The sequence below is a fragment of the Myxine glutinosa genome, chromosome 9 (genome assembly GCF_964187855.1).
Source record: "Myxine glutinosa chromosome 9, kmMyxGlut1.1, whole genome shotgun sequence".
In the NCBI taxonomy this organism is placed as follows: domain Eukaryota; kingdom Metazoa; phylum Chordata; class Myxini; order Myxiniformes; family Myxinidae; genus Myxine; species Myxine glutinosa.
This window is the reverse complement of record NC_136269.1, coordinates 29,860,367-29,882,554: the sequence shown is the minus strand read 5'-3', so window position 1 is coordinate 29,882,554 and position 22,188 is coordinate 29,860,367. Positions and strand designations below refer to the sequence as shown.

The window sequence follows — 22,188 nt, the reverse complement described above, 5'->3', positions numbered from 1 at the left end:
GAGCACCACAGTTTGGCCAATGGGAATTGGTTTTTTAGAACCCATAGTGTAAGAGGGCCAATGGTTTGGCAGGAGAAAGACCCCGGGTAGTGTAAAGTGTGTTAAAGTCATTTGGGAAATAGTTAGGATGAAGGATCTCCTCGCACCATCTGCATCCACTCACCTGAGGTGACAGGTACTCCACACCATGCCATGTTTTGATTATTTTTTATGATGCAAATGTTTGGATTGTGAGACGCATCATGACGTGGGTGTGACATTGTGCTTTGATGTTCCATCTCTGCCTCCTTATGAGGATTGATGATGAATTGATGATGGCAAATTTTTGAAGTAGAGGGATTGTGGAGACGAATTTGATATAGGGGAAATATGGGGAAGACGTGACAGTAGTGACGAATTTGGTAATGTGTAGGTTTTGTACATATGGGGTAAGGGCAAGGGTGGGCTAGGTAACAGGGGGGTGACGTACGGTAGGGACGAGCTTTCTCACTTCGCCCTCCGTACGCATTTCGCCTTGCATTGCCTTTTTGATGTGTACCCTTGAGACCTTACCCCTCGCTCATCTGTCTTGTCCCCCCCCCCCTTTTTTTTGTCTCCCACATGAGGACCTGAGCGCCGTTGGGCGCCGAGGGGAGCGTGCGTGGGTCGGCCATTGTGCGCCCGAAATTCCCAGAACCAGCTGTCTGCATCGATGCACCACATTATGGACCACATGTCAGTGGCCGAGCACCACTTATGGACCCCATGGGTTGGGGCATGGCCCCTCTGCTGGAACCGGCCATGAGGGCCCGAAATCTTGCTGGCGGACCTTGGCCACAGGGCACCAATGCCCCACAGGTGAACCATACACATAGTCGGCCTGGTGGGCCATAAATAAATAAAAAGGACACATTGGGTGCAAGTTTTATTGAAAATAGGCCGCCAGTAAGCAAAGCAAAGGAAATGACAACAACTGGAAGAAATAATGATAACCAGCAGAGGGAGCCGAAGAGCAAGAGACACCTGCAGGGTTGGGTTTGTTGGTTTTATTTTATTCATTGAACAATGGGGACTGCACCGATTGGTGCTTGGGTGTGTATTGGTGCGTTTTTGGGTGCTTTAATGGTGCATTGATGCAGAGCAGACTGTCCTCCCCCCAGAAAGAACAATTACAGGTCCTGGGTTAGTTTTGTAAATAAAATTAGCGTCAGTGTAAATAATGCTCCCCACCGTCAGTGTATAGTTTGAAGACCATTCCGCAATTCGGTTAACTGTGGGCGTAAGTCTGTTAGGCAGGGTGCAATGGAGCAGCGGGACACATTTATTTATGTTTTAAAACTGTCGCACTCAGGGTCAGGTTAAAAGTAGAGGGAACTACACCTACATGCCACACTAAGGTAAAAGTAATAGGCCCGGGACGTGCCTAAGGGGAGGAGGGTGCAGTGTTGTGAATATGAGAATGTTTTTTTTATTTTGTGGTGGTGGTAAAATGTTGTAAAAGGTTGTTGTAAAACTCACCCCTCCTCCCTCCGTTGTGGTTGTATAAAGGTCAAAGGGCGTTCCCGTAGTTAGTCCATAAAAAACATACATGCAGGACACGATATATCTTTTCTTTTGATAGTTATCTCTTATTCTGTGTTTTAGGATAAGGCTGTGTCTCCCATTAATTAAAAGTACTCCATTGCACCAGTGAAAGAGAATAGACCCCCTTTCCTTCCCATCCCCAAAAATCTCCCTTTCTATCCCCTCCAAAACCTCCAATGACCTCATATTACATCCCCCTCTCGTCATTGGCGAGCCTCGATTGCCCATATTACCTCCCCTCCAATAACCGCCATTGACCACGAGGCTCGAGTCAGGGAAGAAAGGCGTGTCTCCACCTCGTCAGAGGAGGGGAGGGGCGCGCCCGCCCGTCGTCGTCCGGGGCGGAGCCCGAGGGTCGTGCGACCAGCCAGGGCCGAGGTGAGCGCCCCGATGGGCGTGTCCCAAGCGCCGGGGGCGTGATCGCTGGGGGCGCTATAAAAGGGCGCAACCGGAAGTGGAAAAAGAGAGAAGAAGAAAGAGAGATGCACTCTGGGTTGGAAAAAGAAGGGTTGTGAAGAGAGGAGGAGTTGGTTGCAAGGAGTTGGTCACAGTCGGTTGCCAGAGAGAGGAGTCGGTGGTGAGAAGTGAGAGAAGCAAGAAAGAGTTGAGGGTTGAGGGACCAGACCAGTGAGACAAGTCCTGGGAACGCAGCGGACGGAGGCCGCCGCAGCCGCGCCACCCCACCGCCAAAGGGGGCCTGAACGGCGGTTCGGAGCAGGGCCGAAACGGAACGGCGGCTGCTGAACGCGCCGGTTGTGCTGCAAGACCCCCCCTTGGACCTTTCCTCTCCCGCCAGCCATCCACCTTCTGCCATCCCTGGCATTCCCCGTGTGAGTCGTCTTTGTTTGTTCTGTCCTGGGTAATAAGTTAAGTCTGTAGATAAGCTAAATTTGCACTGTGTCACCTGCGTCTTGTACTTGTAAATAAACTGAATTGCTTTTTGTTGCTTGTGTGTAAATAGTAGGAATAAATGTGGTAGTATTTCAAACCTTTTTTTGTCTCCGTTTTCCTCTTGCATTGCGTCGCTTTTGTCTTTTCCCTCATTGAGCAGCTAGGGTGCGATACAACCAACGTTCGGGTGGAATCGGGTGAGTTTTGTTAGGTCGCGGTTTTAAACCACCGCTCGGTCTATAACATCCAAACCGCGATCTATAACAATTGGTGTCGGGGAGTGAGATCGACCCGGAGCGCGCTTCACGCGCTCAAAATTATAAAGTACGAAATTTGTTTTGTTTTAAAGGAAGAGCCCGAATTTTGAAATCGCGCCATGGCTGTCCAAGGCGACGGGATGCCGGTGGGAGAGATAGAGGGGTTAGAAGTAACCCAGGACTTCGGGGAAGAAAGGGAGGAGGAAAATGGCAATGTGGTTGCGGGAATTTCAGGTGCACAAAATGGCGCTCTAGCGCACGTGATTACAGCGGCGCCACATTTAGCCACGCCCATGGTCGCGGTAGTCGAACCGGAGATGCCAATGGATTTGAACCTTTTTTTTATACAAATGAAGGCCCTTATGGCCCAGAATAGTGAGCGATTGGAGGGCCGGATGGATGCTCAGAGTGAGCAATTGGGGGTAATGGGGAACCGGATGGATGCTCAGAGTGAGCAATTGGGGGTAATGGGGAACCGGATGGATGCTCAGGGTGAGCGATTGGAGGGCCAAATGGGGGTAATGAGGGACGAAGCGAGGGGTACCGGTGAGAAGTTAGACAATAATTTTGAGGGGTTAGACAACGGGATAAAAGAGGTGAGAAATGGGTTAACGGGGGTGGAAAATAGAATGGCTGCCCAGGAGAATCAGTTAGAGGGGGTGAAAAATGGGTTAATGGGGTTAGAAAATAGGATGGAGGACAAATTGCGGGAAATAGGGGAACAATCCGCCCGGGAAATCGAACAGATGGGGAACCAGATGGAGGAAATACGACGAGGGGTGAGTGAGGAGGTCTCGGGGCTACGCGAGGAGGTAAAGCGAGGCGAAAAGCGTATAGAGAAAGAGGTGAGAAATAATACGGCAAAGTTACAAGGGGGAATAGAAGATCTGACGAAAGGAGTAGAACAGCTGACAGTGGGACAAAAGGAACTAGCGGACCAAGTGGAAAAGAACACAGCAATCATCGGGGGTTTAAAAGCAACACAAAAGGACATAAAAAATGAATTAATAGCGACACAAAAGGAATGTCAAATGGTACATGAGGGATTGACGAAGAGGTTGGAGGAGGTGACAGAAGTAATGGAGACGAAGGACCGGGAGGTAAGGACGCACATAGAAACGGTTAAAGTAGCGATGGAGGAAGAAATCGAGGGGGCGCACCGGGAGCTGAAGGAGGTAAAGGAAAAATTAGAGGAGGTGGAAGAAGGGGTGAGTGAAATTAAGAAGAGACGGAGGGAAGCTAAGAGGGAGATAAAGGAGGAAGTCATGGAATATGTACAAGGTCTGTGTTCAAATCATGATGTGATGCTCACTAACCAAATAAAAAGTTTGCAGGTGGCAGAGGAGGTGAGACGAAGTACGGAGGTGAGTGGCAATGTATATGATGTGAGGAAAGCTTCAGTCGGCTTGGGGATTGGTTTGGATCCGGGTGTTCGTGAGAGGCCGTTGGTGAAGTGTGCGACAGGTCTGGTGTGCGAAAAAAGAGGTGTGCGAGAATGTCCGACCATGGGGAGTGTGAGAAAAAAGTGCACGCCGAGGAGTGAGTGTGCCGTCAGGAGTGAGCCGGTCGTAGCGCGTGTGCGAGGGAGCACAGGGAACCGCGGTGTGGTGAGTGTTACGGAGGAAGTAACGAAAAAGTGTGCGCGAGAGGATGCGCGAGAAAGGTGTGTAACGGACGGGTGCATGAGGAAAGAGTGTGCCGTCGAGAGTAAGAGTGAGTGTGCCGTCAGGAGTGAGCCGGTCGTAGCGCGTGTGCGAGGGAGCACAGGGAAGCGCGGTGTGGTGAGTGTTACGGAGGAAGTAACGAAAAAGTGTGCGCGAGAGGATGCGCGAGAAAGGTGTGTAACGGACGGGTGCATGAGGAAAGAGTGTGCCGTCGAGAGTAAGGGTGAGTGCGCTGTCAAGAGTGGAGGTGAGAGTAGTGAGAGTGAAACGGAGCGTGAGTTGGTTGTGACAGGTGAGCAAGGATGCACACCTGGAATGGTAGAGCGTGTGTGGGAAGGCACATTTGAGTTGGTAGTGAGGCACGTGGTTGGGTGTGCGAATGAGGGCACACCTGTGATTGTCACAGAGGAGGTGACCGAGGAGGGGGCGCGAAGCGGTGTATTGGTGAGGTGTGCGAGCAACGAATGTGTGCCAAAGTGTTCGGTGGTCAGGTGTGTGACCAAGTCGGTGAGCGGAGTGAGTGTACCGAGGTGTGAAAGAAAAGGTACGAGGAGAATGGGAACGGCTGCATGTATGAGCAAGAAAGAGGTAGCGTATGCATGTAAGCCTGCAGGTGAAGCGTCGACGGTAACCGGGTTAAAGGTTAGGTCGACTTTTAGCCGGATCGGGCCCTCGGTGCGTGCCGGGCTTCGCGTGCCGCGAGAACCAGCGGAGATCCGAGCCACGGCGGGTTCGAAAGGACCGCCGTGCGCGATCCACGCTGGGCCTCGCGTGGAGCGGCCGCGTCCGGGCTCCACTAGGCGGAGCGGGCAGCCCGATAGGAAGGGTCGTCATGGCGACCACTTTCTATTGAGACGTGCCGGCAGGTCGAGATCGGGACATTGGATGGCTCCACGCCGAGGTGGTGCATGGGATCTCGGCCCGGGTAAGCCTCCGTCCCTGCCCCGAATGCGGGACGTATCCAGCCGCTGGCACAAAAGAACCCGCGTTCATTGCTCGGCTGTACGAAGCCGGGCTGTAGATGTGAATTGGCGCACCGAGAGGACCTAATAAGTAGACGGGTGATGGTGATAGTGATAGTAGTGATTTGATACAAAATTTAGAAAAGTGAATAGAATTGGCAGTAAATAGAAAATTTTTGACTTGTGGAATCTGGACGAACAAAATTGATAGTGAGAGACCCCCGATGTGGTGGGATGGCAAATCCACCATCCCTCACAGAGTGAGGGCAAATGCGCAATAGCTAATGGGGTGTATGGCAGTGAAAACTAGCCCGGGTGGGTTAAGTTATATTGTAGGGATCTAGAGGAGATTGACATTAGGTGACGTTAAGGTTAGTTAGTGACTGATACCTGTAGTGGGGACGCAGGTAGATTAGTGTGGATGATAATGACGTGGGAGCGCAATAGTTTAAAGGGACGACTGGGAAGCGCAAGTTTCAGAAGGGAGTAGTTAGCTGAGATGATGCTGTGTGTGTGAGAATTGAACAGGTGTGATTGCACAGGTGTGCAACTGAACAGGTGTGTGGAGCAGTGTATGAGTGTGATGGTGATGTGTGTTGCGTTGACCAACTGGTCCAGAAAGAGGAGGAGGGTGCAGGTGGCACCAGGTGAGATTGCACAGGTGTGCAACAACAGGTGAATGAAAGACAGGTGTATGGAATAAATGGTCTGGAGGATTGGAATGGATGGTCGTGGAGTGAGAATGGTGGAAATTGTGGAGTGGAGTGGATGGTGCGAAGGTGTGAATGGGGGAAGAGTGGACCCCCATCACGGATACCCGGGGCGGGTAGTGTAAGTGTTAGGTAGAGGGTACAGGTAAATTGTGGTTTGGATATTGGCATCTGTGGTGCGAGGTGAAAGAATGGTATTTGGATGGGTGCATTAGTGTTGTGGAAATGGCTGGGCGTGTAGCCTGTTAGTGTGTGTAGTTGGTTTGGGCACTCCACCACTGTAAGGATGTCGGCCAGGTGAGGCCGCAGGTGGGCTCTGGGAGCCGGTAGTAGTTGTGTGAATGGGGCCCGAGGATCCGGAGGACGGACCCGGGTAGCCCAGTGCCAGAGGGCACCATGGGGTGACAGAGCCAGGAGAGGGGCTGCCCCCAGTTAGATAGGTTAGGGTGAGGAGCTAGGTAAGCTCGGGTGGCAACTACAGTGGTGGAGGTGTGCAGGTGGGTAGACCTGTTGGGAGAGCTACACGTCGCGGCCCAGAAATTGTGCGAGGGCACCGGGAGATGAATCGGGGGAGTGAGACCCCAAATTGAAGAGCACCACAGTTTGGCCAATGGGAATTGGTTTTTTAGAACCCATAGTGTAAGAGGGCCAATGGTTTGGCAGGAGAAAGACCCCGGGTAGTGTAAAGTGTGTTAAAGTCATTTGGGAAATAGTTAGGATGAAGGATCTCCTCGCACCATCTGCATCCACTCACCTGAGGTGACAGGTACTCCACACCATGCCATGTTTTGATTATTTTTTATGATGCAAATGTTTGGATTGTGAGACGCATCATGACGTGGGTGTGACATTGTGCTTTGATGTTCCATCTCTGCCTCCTTATGAGGATTGATGATGAATTGATGATGGCAAATTTTTGAAGTAGAGGGATTGTGGAGACGAATTTGATATAGGGGAAATATGGGGAAGACGTGACAGTAGTGACGAATTTGGTAATGTGTAGGTTTTGTACATATGGGGTAAGGGCAAGGGTGGGCTAGGTAACAGGGGGGTGACGTACGGTAGGGACGAGCTTTCTCACTTCGCCCTCCGTACGCATTTCGCCTTGCATTGCCTTTTTGATGTGTACCCTTGAGACCTTACCCCTCGCTCATCTGTCTTGTCCCCCCCCCCCTTTTTTTTGTCTCCCACATGAGGACCTGAGCGCCGTTGGGCGCCGAGGGGAGCGTGCGTGGGTCGGCCATTGTGCGCCCGAAATTCCCAGAACCAGCTGTCTGCATCGATGCACCACATTATGGACCACATGTCAGTGGCCGAGCACCACTTATGGACCCCATGGGTTGGGGCATGGCCCCTCTGCTGGAACCGGCCATGAGGGCCCGAAATCTTGCTGGCGGACCTTGGCCACAGGGCACCAATGCCCCACAGGTGAACCATACACATAGTCGGCCTGGTGGGCCATAAATAAATAAAAAGGACACATTGGGTGCAAGTTTTATTGAAAATAGGCCGCCAGTAAGCAAAGCAAAGGAAATGACAACAACTGGAAGAAATAATGATAACCAGCAGAGGGAGCCGAAGAGCAAGAGACACCTGCAGGGTTGGGTTTGTTGGTTTTATTTTATTCATTGAACAATGGGGACTGCACCGATTGGTGCTTGGGTGTGTATTGGTGCGTTTTTGGGTGCTTTAATGGTGCATTGATGCAGAGCAGACTGTCCTCCCCCCAGAAAGAACAATTACAGGTCCTGGGTTAGTTTTGTAAATAAAATTAGCGTCAGTGTAAATAATGCTCCCCACCGTCAGTGTATAGTTTGAAGACCATTCCGCAATTCGGTTAACTGTGGGCGTAAGTCTGTTAGGCAGGGTGCAATGGAGCAGCGGGACACATTTATTTATGTTTTAAAACTGTCGCACTCAGGGTCAGGTTAAAAGTAGAGGGAACTACACCTACATGCCACACTAAGGTAAAAGTAATAGGCCCGGGACGTGCCTAAGGGGAGGAGGGTGCAGTGTTGTGAATATGAGAATGTTTTTTTTATTTTGTGGTGGTGGTAAAATGTTGTAAAAGGTTGTTGTAAAACTCACCCCTCCTCCCTCCGTTGTGGTTGTATAAAGGTCAAAGGGCGTTCCCGTAGTTAGTCCATAAAAAACATACATGCAGGACACGATATATCTTTTCTTTTGATAGTTATCTCTTATTCTGTGTTTTAGGATAAGGCTGTGTCTCCCATTAATCAAAAGTACTCCATTGCACCAGTGAAAGAGAATAGACCCCCTTTCCTTCCCATCCCCAAAAATCTCCCTTTCTATCCCCTCCAAAACCTCCAATGACCTCATATTACATCCCCCTCTCGTCATTGGCGAGCCTCGATTGCCCATATTACCTCCCCTCCAATAACCGCCATTGACCACGAGGCTCGAGTCAGGGAAGAAAGGCGTGTCTCCACCTCGTCAGAGGAGGGGAGGGGCGCGCCCGCCCGTCGTCGTCCGGGGCGGAGCCCGAGGGTCGTGCGACCAGCCAGGGCCGAGGTGAGCGCCCCGATGGGCGTGTCCCAAGCGCCGGGGGCGTGATCGCTGGGGGCGCTATAAAAGGGCGCAACCGGAAGTGGAAAAAGAGAGAAGAAGAAAGAGAGATGCACTCTGGGTTGGAAAAAGAAGGGTTGTGAAGAGAGGAGGAGTTGGTTGCAAGGAGTTGGTCACAGTCGGTTGCCAGAGAGAGGAGTCGGTGGTGAGAAGTGAGAGAAGCAAGAAAGAGTTGAGGGTTGAGGGACCAGACCAGTGAGACAAGTCCTGGGAACGCAGCGGACGGAGGCCGCCGCAGCCGCGCCACCCCACCGCCAAAGGGGGCCTGAACGGCGGTTCGGAGCAGGGCCGAAACGGAACGGCGGCTGCTGAACGCGCCGGTTGTGCTGCAAGACCCCCCCTTGGACCTTTCCTCTCCCGCCAGCCATCCACCTTCTGCCATCCCTGGCATTCCCCGTGTGAGTCGTCTTTGTTTGTTCTGTCCTGGGTAATAAGTTAAGTCTGTAGATAAGCTAAATTTGCACTGTGTCACCTGCGTCTTGTACTTGTAAATAAACTGAATTGCTTTTTGTTGCTTGTGTGTAAATAGTAGGAATAAATGTGGTAGTATTTCAAACCTTTTTTTGTCTCCGTTTTCCTCTTGCATTGCGTCGCTTTTGTCTTTTCCCTCATTGAGCAGCTAGGGTGCGATACAACCAACGTTCGGGTGGAATCGGGTGAGTTTTGTTAGGTCGCGGTTTTAAACCACCGCTCGGTCTATAACATCCAAACCGCGATCAATAACAATATATATATATATATATACATATATATATATATATATATATATATATATATATATATATATATATATACATATATATATATATATATATATATATATATATATACATATACAGTATATATATATATATATATATATATATATATATATATATATATATATATATATATATATATATATATATATATACAGTGGAACCTTGACTTACGAGTTTAATTCGTTCTGTGACCGAGCTCGTAACTCAAATTGCTCGTTTCTCAAATCAAATTTCCCCATTAAAATGCATTGAAATGCTATTAATCCGTTCCAGCCCGCCAAAAACCACACCAATTTTTTTTTAAATATACAGTATATATAAAAATATCTCGCGCTTTATATTTCACCTGTATGCAGCATACAAGTTGGCAGGATGGCCTGGACTGGAGGTACGCACACTTGACTCTAAAGTCTAAACTGTCCAGCCTGGGTTTGAATCCCGACCCAGCTATAACCTGTCATGGGTGAATCACAGGCAGGGTGATTCATCAATGTGTGTACCGCTAAACTGGGCGCCCCGTTTGCGTCCCATTAGTTGTTGGATGTTAAGGATCTCACCGTGTTTTCCACAAAGAGAAGGCGAGCTATCGCCGGCACTCTGAACAAGTTGTGGCCTGGCATGGCATGAACATGAACATGAAATGTTCGACATGAACATGAAATTTTCCAAAATAACCAAAATGCGAAAACAAAAATGCAGCGCTATACGGCAGAGATACTGTACTTGCACGGCAAGATAACCACGTGACCGGAACCCACCTGGCGGCGTAAACTCAAAATAACCAACATGCGAAAACAAAAATGCAGCGCTATACGACAGAGATACTGTACGTGCACGTCAAGATAACCACGTGACCGGAGCCCACCTGGCGGCGGAAACTCAAAATAACCGAAATGCGAAAACTAAAATGCAGCGCTATACTACGACAGAGATACTGTACGTGCACGGCAAGATAACCACGTGACCGGGTGGCGAAAGCTCGTAACTCGGATCTCGGCTCGCATCTCAAAGCAATAAACTGCCAGAGTGACGGCTCGTATCTCGAAAAACTCGTAAGTTGGGGCACTCGTAAGTCGAGGTTCCACTGTATATATATATATATATATATATATATATATATATATATATATATATATATATATATATATATATATATATCAGTATATATATATATATATATATATATATATATATATATATATATATATATCAGTATATATATATATATATATATATATATATATATATCAGTATATATATATATATATATATATATATATATATATATATATATATATATATCAGTATATATATATATATATATATATATATATATATATATATATATATATATATATATATATATCAGTATATATATATATATATATATATATATATATATATATATATATATATATATATATATATATATATATATATATATCAGTATATATATATATATATATATATATATATATATATATATATATATATATATCAGTATATATATATATATATCAGTATATATATATATATATCAGTATATATATATATATATATCAGTATATATATATATATATCAGTATATATATATATATATCAGTATATATATATATATATCAGTATATATATTTATAATCAGTATATATATATATATCAGTATATATATATATATATCAGTATATATATATATGTATCAGTATATATATATATATCAGTATATATATATATATCAGTATATATATATATATCAGTATATATATATATATCAGTATATATATATATATATATATCAGTATATATATATATATCAGTATATATATATATATATATATCAGTATATATATATATATCAGTATATATATATATATCAGTATATATATATATATCAGTATATATATATATATATATATCAGTATATATATATATATCAGTATATATATATATATCAGTATATATATATATATCAGTATATATATATATATATCAGTATATATATATATATATCAGTATATATATATATATCAGTATATATATATATATCAGTATATATATATATATCAGTATATATATATATATCAGTATATATATATATATATATATCAGTATATATATATATATCAGTATATATATATATATCAGTATATATATATATATCAGTATATATATATATATCAGTATATATATATATATCAGTATATATATATATATATCAGTATATATATATATATATATCAGTATATATATATATATCAGTATATATATATATATATCAGTATATATATATATATATCAGTATATATATATATATATATCAGTATCCCATGGTAGATATATATATCAGTATCCCATGGTAGATATATATATCAGTATCCCACCTCCCATGGTAGATCAAATTTGTGCAGCCTCTTTCTAATGGTAGACTCGTGCACTTTGACATCAACAGTGGCAAGAGCTACCTGTAGGTCCCGTGATGACAATCTGGGGTTCTTAGAGACTTCTTTCAGCATCTTGCGGTCTGTTCTCGGGCTGAACTTGCTGGGGCGGCCTGGACTGAACAAGTTGGCAGTTGTTTGGAATCTTCTCCACTTGTAGATGATCTTCCGGACAGTCGAATGATTGATTTCAAATTGTTTGGAGATCTTTTTAAATCCCTTCCCAGACTCGTAGGCATCTATAACCTTCTTTCTGAAGGCCTCAAAGAGCTCTTTTGATCTAGGCATGGTGACGCCGCACACTTCAACAACAAAGAGCAAACCAAACGAAATGTCTGAGGTTTAAATATGACAGGTTCCTCCAAGATCCTCTCTAACGATGTTCTAATCATTTGCACCTGAGCTGGTGCACCTGATACTAATTTTAGGTATTTGAAGTAGTGATAAATGTAGGGGTGTACTTACTTTTTCCACATGCGAAATTTGCATTTATGTTTATTTAAATTATACAATGGACTACAAAATATAAGTGTTTCATGATATTTGTTATATTATATCACCATTATCTATCAATATTGTTGAAATGAAGATCAAATAACTGTATGTTGAAATATGTTGAAAAAGTCAAAACTTAAATGGGGTGTACTTACTTTTTCACGTGACTGTGTATATATATATATATAATGTGTATGGGGTGCCTATAGAAAGGCGACACCACCTTTCAAAATTTTCACCTTTTGTTGCCTTATAGCCTGGGATTAAATTGCATTAAATCGGTTGTTTTTTTCCCACCTTTATTTACACATCATAACCCACAACTTCCAAATGAAAAACAAATTCGACAAGTTTCAGAAAGTTAATTAAAAATACAAAACTAGAATATCCTCGTTGGATACGTGTCCACCCCCGAGTTAATAATTGGTGGAAGCACCTTTCCCGCAATTACAGTTGTGAGTCTGTTGGGATAGGTCTCTGCCAACTTTATACACCTTGATTGGGCAATATTTGCCCATTCTTCTGTACAAAACTGTTCAAGCTCAGTGAAGTTGCGTGGGGAGTGTTGATGGGCGGCAATCTTCAAGTCATGGAGCAGATTTTCTATTGCATTTAGGTCGGGGCTCTGACTGGGCCACTCGAGGACATTTATCTTTTTGTTCCATAGCCACTCCAGTGTAGCTTTGGCTGTGTGCTTGGGATCATTGTCATGCTGAAAGGTGAACTTCCGGCCCAATTTCAGCTTTCTTGCATAGGGGCAGCAGGTTTTCCTTTTCCTCTAGGATTTTTCTGTATTTTGCTTCATCCATTTTCTCTTGTATCCTGACAGCCCTCTCCCTCCCACAGATATCCCGATGTCCCTGCTCTAAAATGTTGTACTTGTGTGCTTCCCTCTCTCTCCCCATCTTGTCTCCTGCTCCCTTTATCTCATGTTTTATGTGTCGGTTTGTCTTTTTGTGATTAATGTTAGCTCTTACACGAGTTGTATACAAAAAAAAAAGTACACCAGTCCCTGCTGATGAGAAACATCCCCATAACATGATGCTGCCACCACCATGCTTAACAGTCGGGATGGTGTTCTTTGGGTGATGTGCTGTGTTGGGTTTGCGCCAAACGTAACGTTTTACATTTTTAAAAGTTCCATCTTTGCTGCGTCAGATCACAAAACGTTTTGCCAAATGGCTTCAGAATCTCTGGAGTGGGTTTTTGCGTACCTCAAACGGGACTCAAGTTGGGCTTTTTTGAGTAATTGCTTCCTTTTTGCCACCCTACTGTACAGGCCATACTTGTGGAGTCCTTGGAATATTGTTGTCACATGCACATAGTGACCAGTCTTTGCCATTAAAGGCCTGCAGGTCTTTCAAAGTTGCCATTGGCCTCTTGGTGGCCTCTTTGATCTGTTTCCTCCTTGCTTGGTCATCCAGTTTGGAGGGACGACCTGATAAAGGCAAGGTCTTGGTGGTGTCATACACCTTCCACTTCTTAATGATCATCTTGACTGTGCTCCAAGGGATGTTCATGTTGAATGTGGAGTGTTTTGTCAACTTTCTATTTTGTGACATATTTGTTTAACAAAAAAGTGTTTTCTCTTAAACACACACACACACACACACACACACTCACACTCACACTCACACTCACACTCACACTCACACACAGCCATGTCATAAGTAAGTGCACACCCCTTGATTGTAAGCAAACGTCATTTTAACAATTCCTGATACAAACACAATCAAATTAACTGCATGTAGCACGTCCATTGACATTATAGAGTGCTTGAACCTGTGAAGGCATTAAATCGATAATTTTCTGATTGGCAGCCTGATCCACCTTTTACCAAATGTGTACATTTTATTTACTACTCTTGCATGTTACTTGGCAGAGATCTACTTTTCTGCAGCTTCAGATCCAAATGCTCCCAAACGTGTTGTTCATATCAGGACTCTGAATGCCATCGAGCACGTCAGGGGACATGTATTGCGTATTGGGACGGATGCGTCGTGTCTTGTTGAATTTGTATAATGTCTAAGTTTTGTCATTATGAAGCACTTTGAAGTGGTTTTGTGCAATTTTCTGAATGTGCGCTGCAGTTTTGTATGGTGGAACATCATGATGTTTGGTAAATGAATATGTTACATGACTGCTGCCTGCCACTGAGTGTGCTTTTGCTGTTTCCTCTTGCAGACCCACAAGTATAACTCCTTTCGCACCTGTCCTGAAATGGATAATGGGGTTCTTCGAGTCTATTCGACTTCACCACCCCCACTTGAAGAGGCTGTGGCCTTGGAAGACGACGACGATGAAGATGAGTTTGGTGACTTTGGAGATTTTGCAGGTGTAGATGGTCCAAACGACCCGTTTTTCGACAGCGCAACATCCCTGCCTAGATTTGTGCATTTTGATTCGATGCCTAACCGAATCGTCATGGATCAACAAGGCCCTGCAGCAACTTGTTGTGATGTGAAAAACAACAACGCCTTGGTTAGGAGTGAACCTGCAGAACAGAGAGCGGATGGACCTGCATTGGAATATTCGATTGGCAGCCCTGAGAACTGCCCAAGCGCAAGCAGTTCAGGGACTGAGGGCAACGAAAGTAGTGGCTGCAGTAGCAGTAGTAGCAGCAGCAGAAGTAGCAACAGCAGTAGTGGTAGGGGTAATGATTATTGTGAAGGAAAGGACACTCGAGTGTCTATACCTGCTGAGGTGATGGTAAACGGCTATGCGGAAGACATGGAGGGTTGTGAGCGGACTGGCGTGCAGGTGCAAACCCTTAATGTTATCAAGGCATCACTTCCATGTGAAGAGTTGGGACAGGGAGACTTGTCTCATTTGGTTTCTGGAGTTGATGACCAAAAACCTAATGGGGAAAATACAACCTGTAATTGTGTGTCTGCTCCAGTAACTAACATGGCTCAAAATACACATGATGATAATTTTGCAGATTTTTCTGCATTTGGTTCAACAAATGTTGAGTTGTTTGAAGCACCGAGACAGTCTTCCAAACCTGACCGTAGCATCGACGAACGGCGGAAGAATGACTCCCAAACACTTGAAGGGGATTTTGCCGCAAACCATTTGGATCGAAGTTTATCTGATGGTCATGCTGGGACAGTTGAGGTTTCTCCTCAGATGACCAATTCATTAGAAATGGATCCAGTTGAAAGCGGTCACGTCGTCACGGCATCATTGACGGGCATGACTGTTTCAGATTGCAGTCTAACTGTGATTCACACTCGTGAATCTGATGTTCACTCTGCCTTCGAGCTCCCTGTAAAAAATCCGCGTTCGAAAAGGCAGGACTCTGTGATCAGTGATGCTTCAAACGATCTGAACCTTGAAAATGATTCTAAAAATAAGGAAAAAATGGTAAACCATTTACAAACCGATTCAGAGGTGAAGCTTGAACTCTGTGTGAATGTTGAACGTGCCTCTGTGGGTAAATCGAGTAGTTGCGTTGAGCCATGGCCGGCATTACAAAGCAGTGGCCCATGCACTGAAACGACGGACAGTGATGCTGATCATTTTGGAGATGCCAGCGTACCTGACAAGTGCATCACAGATTTTGGATCGGTGTTAGCGGAAGGACACGGAGAAGAGAAAAAAGTTTCATTAGAAGCGGATAGTTGTAATGTTCTGGTCATTCGACCGTCCAAGGAAGGCTCTCAAGACTCTAACGATTCTGGTCATCTGGAGTCTGATGTCCAAGAACCAAGAGACACCAAGGAATTTGATGAGGATTTTGTGGAGTTCAGCACAATGTCACATTTCCAACATGCTGGTGAGTGTTTTCCAGATTTTCCAACAGCGGGGGCTTCTGAGGTGGCTCCAAATGCAGAAGGATGGGCTACGTTTGATTCGAGCAAAATTACAATCGATGAGTTTGGGGCACATGACTCTGAGCATTGTCCAATTCTCACCGAGACGGAAACGAGTACGGTTACGAACAAAACCACACACCTGCAAGGCAGTGAATCGGTAATGTATATAATATTGTGATGGTTATATTTACAGGACACAATTGTTTCATGTTGTACAGCAAATTTATTTGTTGATTAAAAAGATCGAGTCCCGTGGTACGATGTACGCTCGTTTGAGTTTGAGTCTTCAATTCATTGCATTTACACAGGTGTCTCTACTGCAGCGGCTGGAGCGTGTCTTCAGGGTTTGCTTCCCTTGCCCAATGCTTCCACCTCTTGAAGAAGACATTCCTGTTCTTCACGAGATTCTCTCAGGTGGCCCAGCGCCAAGGCAACCAGGCCAGGAAGAGATAGCAGAATCCCAGCCTTGCACCACTTCCCCAACATGGTGTGAGCCGGCCGCCGACCGTCCAACATTTTTATTCACCTGGCTGGTAGATTATAATACCGGATTCAAACTGGCTAACCTTTGGCATACCTGCATATCGATTTCGACACAAACGATTGGAGATTGTGTGTGTGTGCGTCTGCGTGTGAGTGATATCACATTTCGTGTGTGTGCGCACCGCTGCCACCGGTCATCATCTCCACTCGCGAGTTTCTTAACACTGAACGGAGCCTTTCCTGGTCTCGAAGCATCTATCTTCACCCCAGCAGAATTCCACAACACATGGACGAAGCCGTCTCCTTATCTGTGCTGCATTTCCCCCCTCTGTCCCCAAAGTGGCAACAATGTCGATCTGCACAATCTTCTGTTTGAACTCCAGGTACACCCAGTCTCGGTCTCTTCCTTCTCGGTCCCGGACTCTTCCTTCTCGGTCCCGGACTCTTCCTTCTCGGTCCCGGACTCTTCCTTCTCGGTCCCGGACTCTTCCTTCTCGGTCCCAGACTCTTCCTTCTCGGTCCCGGACTCTTCCTTCTCGGTCCCGGACTCTTCCTTCTCGGTCCTGGACTCTTCCTTCTCGGTCCCGGACTCTTCCTTCTCGGTCCCGGACTCTTCCTTCTCGGTCCCGGACTCTTCCTTCTCGGTCCCGGACTCTTCCTTCTCGGTCCCCGACTCTTCCTGCTCGGTCCCGGGCTTCCTTCTCGGTCCCGCACTCTTCCTTCTCGGTCCCGCACTCTTCCTTCTCGGTCCCGCACTCTTCCTTCTCGGTCCCGGACTCTTCCTTCTCGGTCCCGGACTCTTCCTTCTCGGTCCCGGACTCTTCCTTCTCGGTCCTGGACTCTTCCTTCTCGGTCCCGGACTCTTCCTTCTTGGTGTGCGTGCGTGTGCGTCAATGTGTGTTACTTGAACTTTTGCCGTCAAATTTTCAACAAACCTTTATTTTGAGAATATTAAGAAGACTAATGAATAATTGGATCAAAATGGCGAAGGGCAAAGTAACATTAAGTGCAAAGATCCCTTATTGGTCCATCCACCACGTAACATGAGACGGCCAGGTTTTGGAATCGCTTCCTTGTTTCTTTATTTTATCCACTTTATATCCACTTTTTTCCATTTTAAGATGCTTTCTGATTTACCCTTTGAATTTTTGTCATCAAATTTTCATCAGCGAACCTTTATTATAAGAATATGGAGACACTGATTAATAAAAGTAACATTTTATTTTTTTGCTGTTTTCTTTGCCAAGTTGAGCTTGAGTACAAAGTGGACGTGCTTTGCATTATGGGTTGCTTTTGAGTTCAGGAATGCATTGAGAAGGAGCTGGATAATAGAATTGCATCGAAAAGGCCCAAGCCATTTTTATGACTGTGGCCATTTTTATGAATATCAAAGCAATGATTTGGCTTTTAAATGATTTTCAATATCTTTCTGCGTATACTCGTCTTGGCTTCATTATCATGAAAAATATATTAACTTTTTCGCATTTAAACTTTTATTATTACCTCCGGCACCAAAGGTGGATGGAAGTTATGTCTTCACCTCTGTCTGTCTGTCCGTTTGTGAACAAAATATCTCAAAAAGTTTTTTGACGGATTCTGGCGAAATTGGGCATAGATGTAGCGAATGTGACACCGACTAAATGATTCTATTTTGGTGAAGATGTGGATTCGGACCCGGCTATTAAAATTTTAAAAGTGATTCTTCACCATTGGGAGATGAGGGCCAAAAACGATACATAGCAGGATCTTTGATCTATGATCGATACATAGCAAAGTTATGGATGGATTTGGACGAAACTTGTTGGACAGGTTGTTTGTGTGCGACCAGGACGAATTGATTCAATTTTGGTGAAAATTCGGATCCGGATCCAGCTAGTAGAATTTTAAAAGTGATTTTTCACCATTGAGTGATATGGCCAACCAGGCGGAGGTATGCTCTCTGCTGAGTGCCGTTCTAGTTATTTCTGCAATAATTGCCTCCCCATTATGAATAAATTCCACAACTATCACTTCTTCCCTGTTTTGAGCCTGTAAACTGAATTGCAAGCAACGTTACGTGTGTGTGTGTGTGTGTGTGTGTGTGTGTGTGTGTGTGTGTGTGTGTGTGTGTGTGTGCGTGTGTGTGTGTGTGTGTGTGTGTGTGTGTGTGTGTGTGTGTGTGTGTGTGTGTGTGTGTGTGTGTGTGTGTGTGTGTGTGTGTGTGTATTGTTATGCAATCCGGACGACGGCGCTCCCCTTACCAAGGGGGGTTAACCCCATGTCCTGTATACTGGCCGTCGCCGATCCTGGGGGTATGACGTCACGCCCGGTCAGCGCTGAATAGGGTATTAGGCCTATCCGTCCTATGACCTAAGTACCAGTGCCTCCCGGTACGCAAGGAAATACTCCCGCCCGTGCCGCAGTGTAATTGATGGATTGCGCCGAGCGAAGCGAACTGCGGCGCGAGCCGTTTAACAATGACTAAACCCGATTGCGAAGCGTTGGCCGAAATCGCACCACAGGAACTCAATGGGGAAATCACTAAAGCGATCGGACGAGAAAGAAACCAAACGGGTAAGAAATAACAGGGATTTATTCACTACTATACAAGACTAAAGAAGAGGAAGAACAAAGGTAATTTACAGAAGACAGTGCAAGCTTATACAGGCTTAACTTATTCCCACAGGACAACACAAACAGACTCACACCAATAGGGAATTGCAGGCAGGAACGAATGGAGGGATGAGAAGGTTCAGGTGGGACAGCAGAACGGCCGGGCCGGGAGCGAGCAGCCGCCGACTCTCCACACTCGGGTCCACACCGCCGGGCGGCTCGCAGCAGCGCGTCGGAGCTTGACGTGGCAGGGCTGGTTGAAACAACGTCTCCCTTACTCGTACTCCCGCAGGTTGCGCGTCTCTCTTCACAGAACTCAAGCACCTTCCTTCAAGAAACTGCCTTCGTGCTCCCTCGCTCATCCGCCCGCTCTCCTTGCTCGTCTGCCTTTTGGGGTTTTCGCGCCGTGGGTTTTATATCCCCCCCGTGGAACTTTCACGAACCTGCTCGATCGTTCTCTCTCCACCCTCTCAAGCCATGGCCACTCACTCCTGGTTGGTCGATCGGGGCTGGCTGACTCCTCCTTAGATGACGAGGGCTCTCTGGCGCCACCTTTGATGACGAGGTGGGGGCCACGCCCTTCTTCTCCGAGATGGAGCACATGGGCAATGGCGGCTTGGGGCAATTAAACGAGCCAACCCAAAGGGGGCAGCGAACGCTGCTTCATTGGCACTTTTAGGAGGCCATGGGGATACCGGATGGGATCCTATCTTATTTCATTGATGCAACGCAGATTCAACTATTGGAAATACATGGCCTTAACTGAAACACAGAATAATGAAATAACTACGAAAGGGCCTATGATTTGCTACGCGTTGCAATGTGGATTAAGGTGCGATCATTTCAATTAACAGCCAATTAAGGGGAAATGTACACAGGGGTTATTTATAAGGAAATTTAATACTAAATTTCCTGTGAAGGTTCTAAAAACCGTAACAATATATATATATATATACAGTATATACTTTGCAGTTAATACAATGCATGTTGATAACTCAAACAAATGCATGAATTCTTCTAATCACTATCTTGTCTGCTGTTTCTGTTAATCTCCTTTGGTGGCCTGACAGGCCCGCATGCAATGTCTGGGCTAGTCTGCGTGAGCCTGATGAAGCTTTTGGCCTCCGCTACCAATGGGGTGGATCGCACAGCAATAAGCACATGTTGAGGGCGCTCGGCATTGACACGCGGAACATTGTGAGTTTGCACTCATTTATGCTAAGGTTACATGTGCACAGTTATCTTTGAGCTAAGCAATGTTGCCTTGCATTGGGGTGGGTGGGTGGAGGAAGGAGGGGGTGGATGTAAAGAGAGAGGGGAAGGGAAGGGGGGGAAATAAAGATTATCCAGAAAAAAGAAAAGAAACTATCATTTGATGTCCTGCAGTTTGAATCAGTTCTTCTGTCGATCAATTTTGCCACTTTTGATCCGCAAATTTGGTCATTTCCAGAATTGTACATGTGGAAATATGAACATAGAATTGAACAAAGTGAAATGAAAAAGATATTTCAATTCTGTGTTCATGTGAATTTTTAATCACCTGCAGGATTGCAAAATCATTTTGTTTGGGAAACCAACTATTTTGAGGTCAAAAGTTCAAAGGTCAACTCAGTCAAACTTCTAAAATCATCAATTTGCATCTGAAAAATCAGCAATTTTAATCCAATTGATCCGAGCTTTGATTAAGATCGTCGATTTTAATGTTGATGCAATAGACAATTTGATGTATCCATGGCGACTTTTTATTTTTGGGATCAGTGGATTTTGCAAGTATCGTGCTCTGTATGACGGCTTCTTGTTTTATTTTTTGGTCGGTCACCTACCTCCCTTTGTGGTCCTCCAAAATGGTGGCCATGACGATGGCTTGTTTGCCTTTGTATATAGGGTTTCAATATCAACTTTGTGGCCGAAAAAGCTGAAAATGCGATTTTTACGACGAAAGCTACGATGCGAAAGCTACGACGCCTTTAGAACTTTATCTCATTGTGCATGGACAATTATTCTGTCCCACATCCGTCATATCTCAAGGTTCTGTACTTTACCAGATGAATGTCATTTACCAGAATCGGAGGGGATATCCGAAATGCAAAACCATCTTTGGCATCTTTCTTTGGCATTAACCACGTTGCATTTTGAACTAGAACGGTACTTGGTAGAGCGCATACCTCTGCCAGGTTGAACAGTTTACGGTTTGTATCCATGGATGGGCTGGATCTGAATCAGGACCTGAACCAAAATCGAATCGGCTTGTTCTTGTCACTTACCCAACTCATCCACCAAGTGTCATCCAAATCATTCCGTAACTTTTTGAGATTTTTCTGCTATCGTCAATGGTGAAGAATCATTTTGAAAATTCTAGTATCCTGATCCAGATCTTCACCAAAATATACAGTGGTGATTTTATGGGTATAATACTGCTGTGTGAGAGAAGAAACCCTGGGGGGGGGAAAAAACATTCCCTTCCTACCATCCCTATTTTTTGGTGACATAACCAAAACCAGACAATTTTTTAAAATTTATTCTGGCTTGTAGCTTTTCATAAATTTTTGATTTGGCCTCATGTTTGTTTGCTTATTTATTATTGCACTCGCCAGAGGAGAGGGTATTGCATTTGAGTCTGTTTGCCTGTTTGTCCGCACAGGATAAATATGATTTTCTCTGCAACCGTTGGTCTGATTGACAGGAAATTTTCATCATAGGTGCACCTCCTCCTGGAGAATTTTTTTATTGACGATTATGATGTCATAGGTCACGTGGTATGGGCGCCATCTTAGAAAAACCGAAAAACTTTGCACCTCTATCTCCGAAAGCGCTGCATAGAAAAAAATTGAGACGGCTCATTGTAAAGAACTCTCCATGCAGAATAAAATATGTTAATGATGATATCGTAGGTGCCGCCATTATGACGTCATAATTCGACAAGTACAAAACTTCATCCGATGAAGATGAAGTTTATTGAGCGTCATCTAGG

At 45.0% G+C, this 22,188-nt stretch overlaps 1 protein-coding gene across 4 annotated transcripts in view; it reads left to right on the top strand.

Annotated features, from left to right (window-relative positions):
• The window catches only part of AFTPH (aftiphilin), a 100,646-nt gene that overhangs the window by 45,372 nt on the left and 33,086 nt on the right, over positions 1 to 22,188 (top strand). For all 4 annotated transcript variants that reach the window (XM_078784250.1, XM_078784249.1, XM_068129363.2 and 1 more), the window contains exons 2-4: positions 14,509 to 16,299; positions 16,451 to 16,629; positions 20,288 to 20,414. In XM_078784250.1, coding sequence (XP_078640376.1) covers positions 14,545 to 16,299; positions 16,451 to 16,629; positions 20,288 to 20,414 — 2,061 coding nt within the window. In that variant the 5' untranslated portion in view covers positions 14,509 to 14,544. The remainder of the gene's footprint in view (positions 1 to 14,508; positions 16,300 to 16,450; positions 16,630 to 20,287; positions 20,415 to 22,188) is intronic.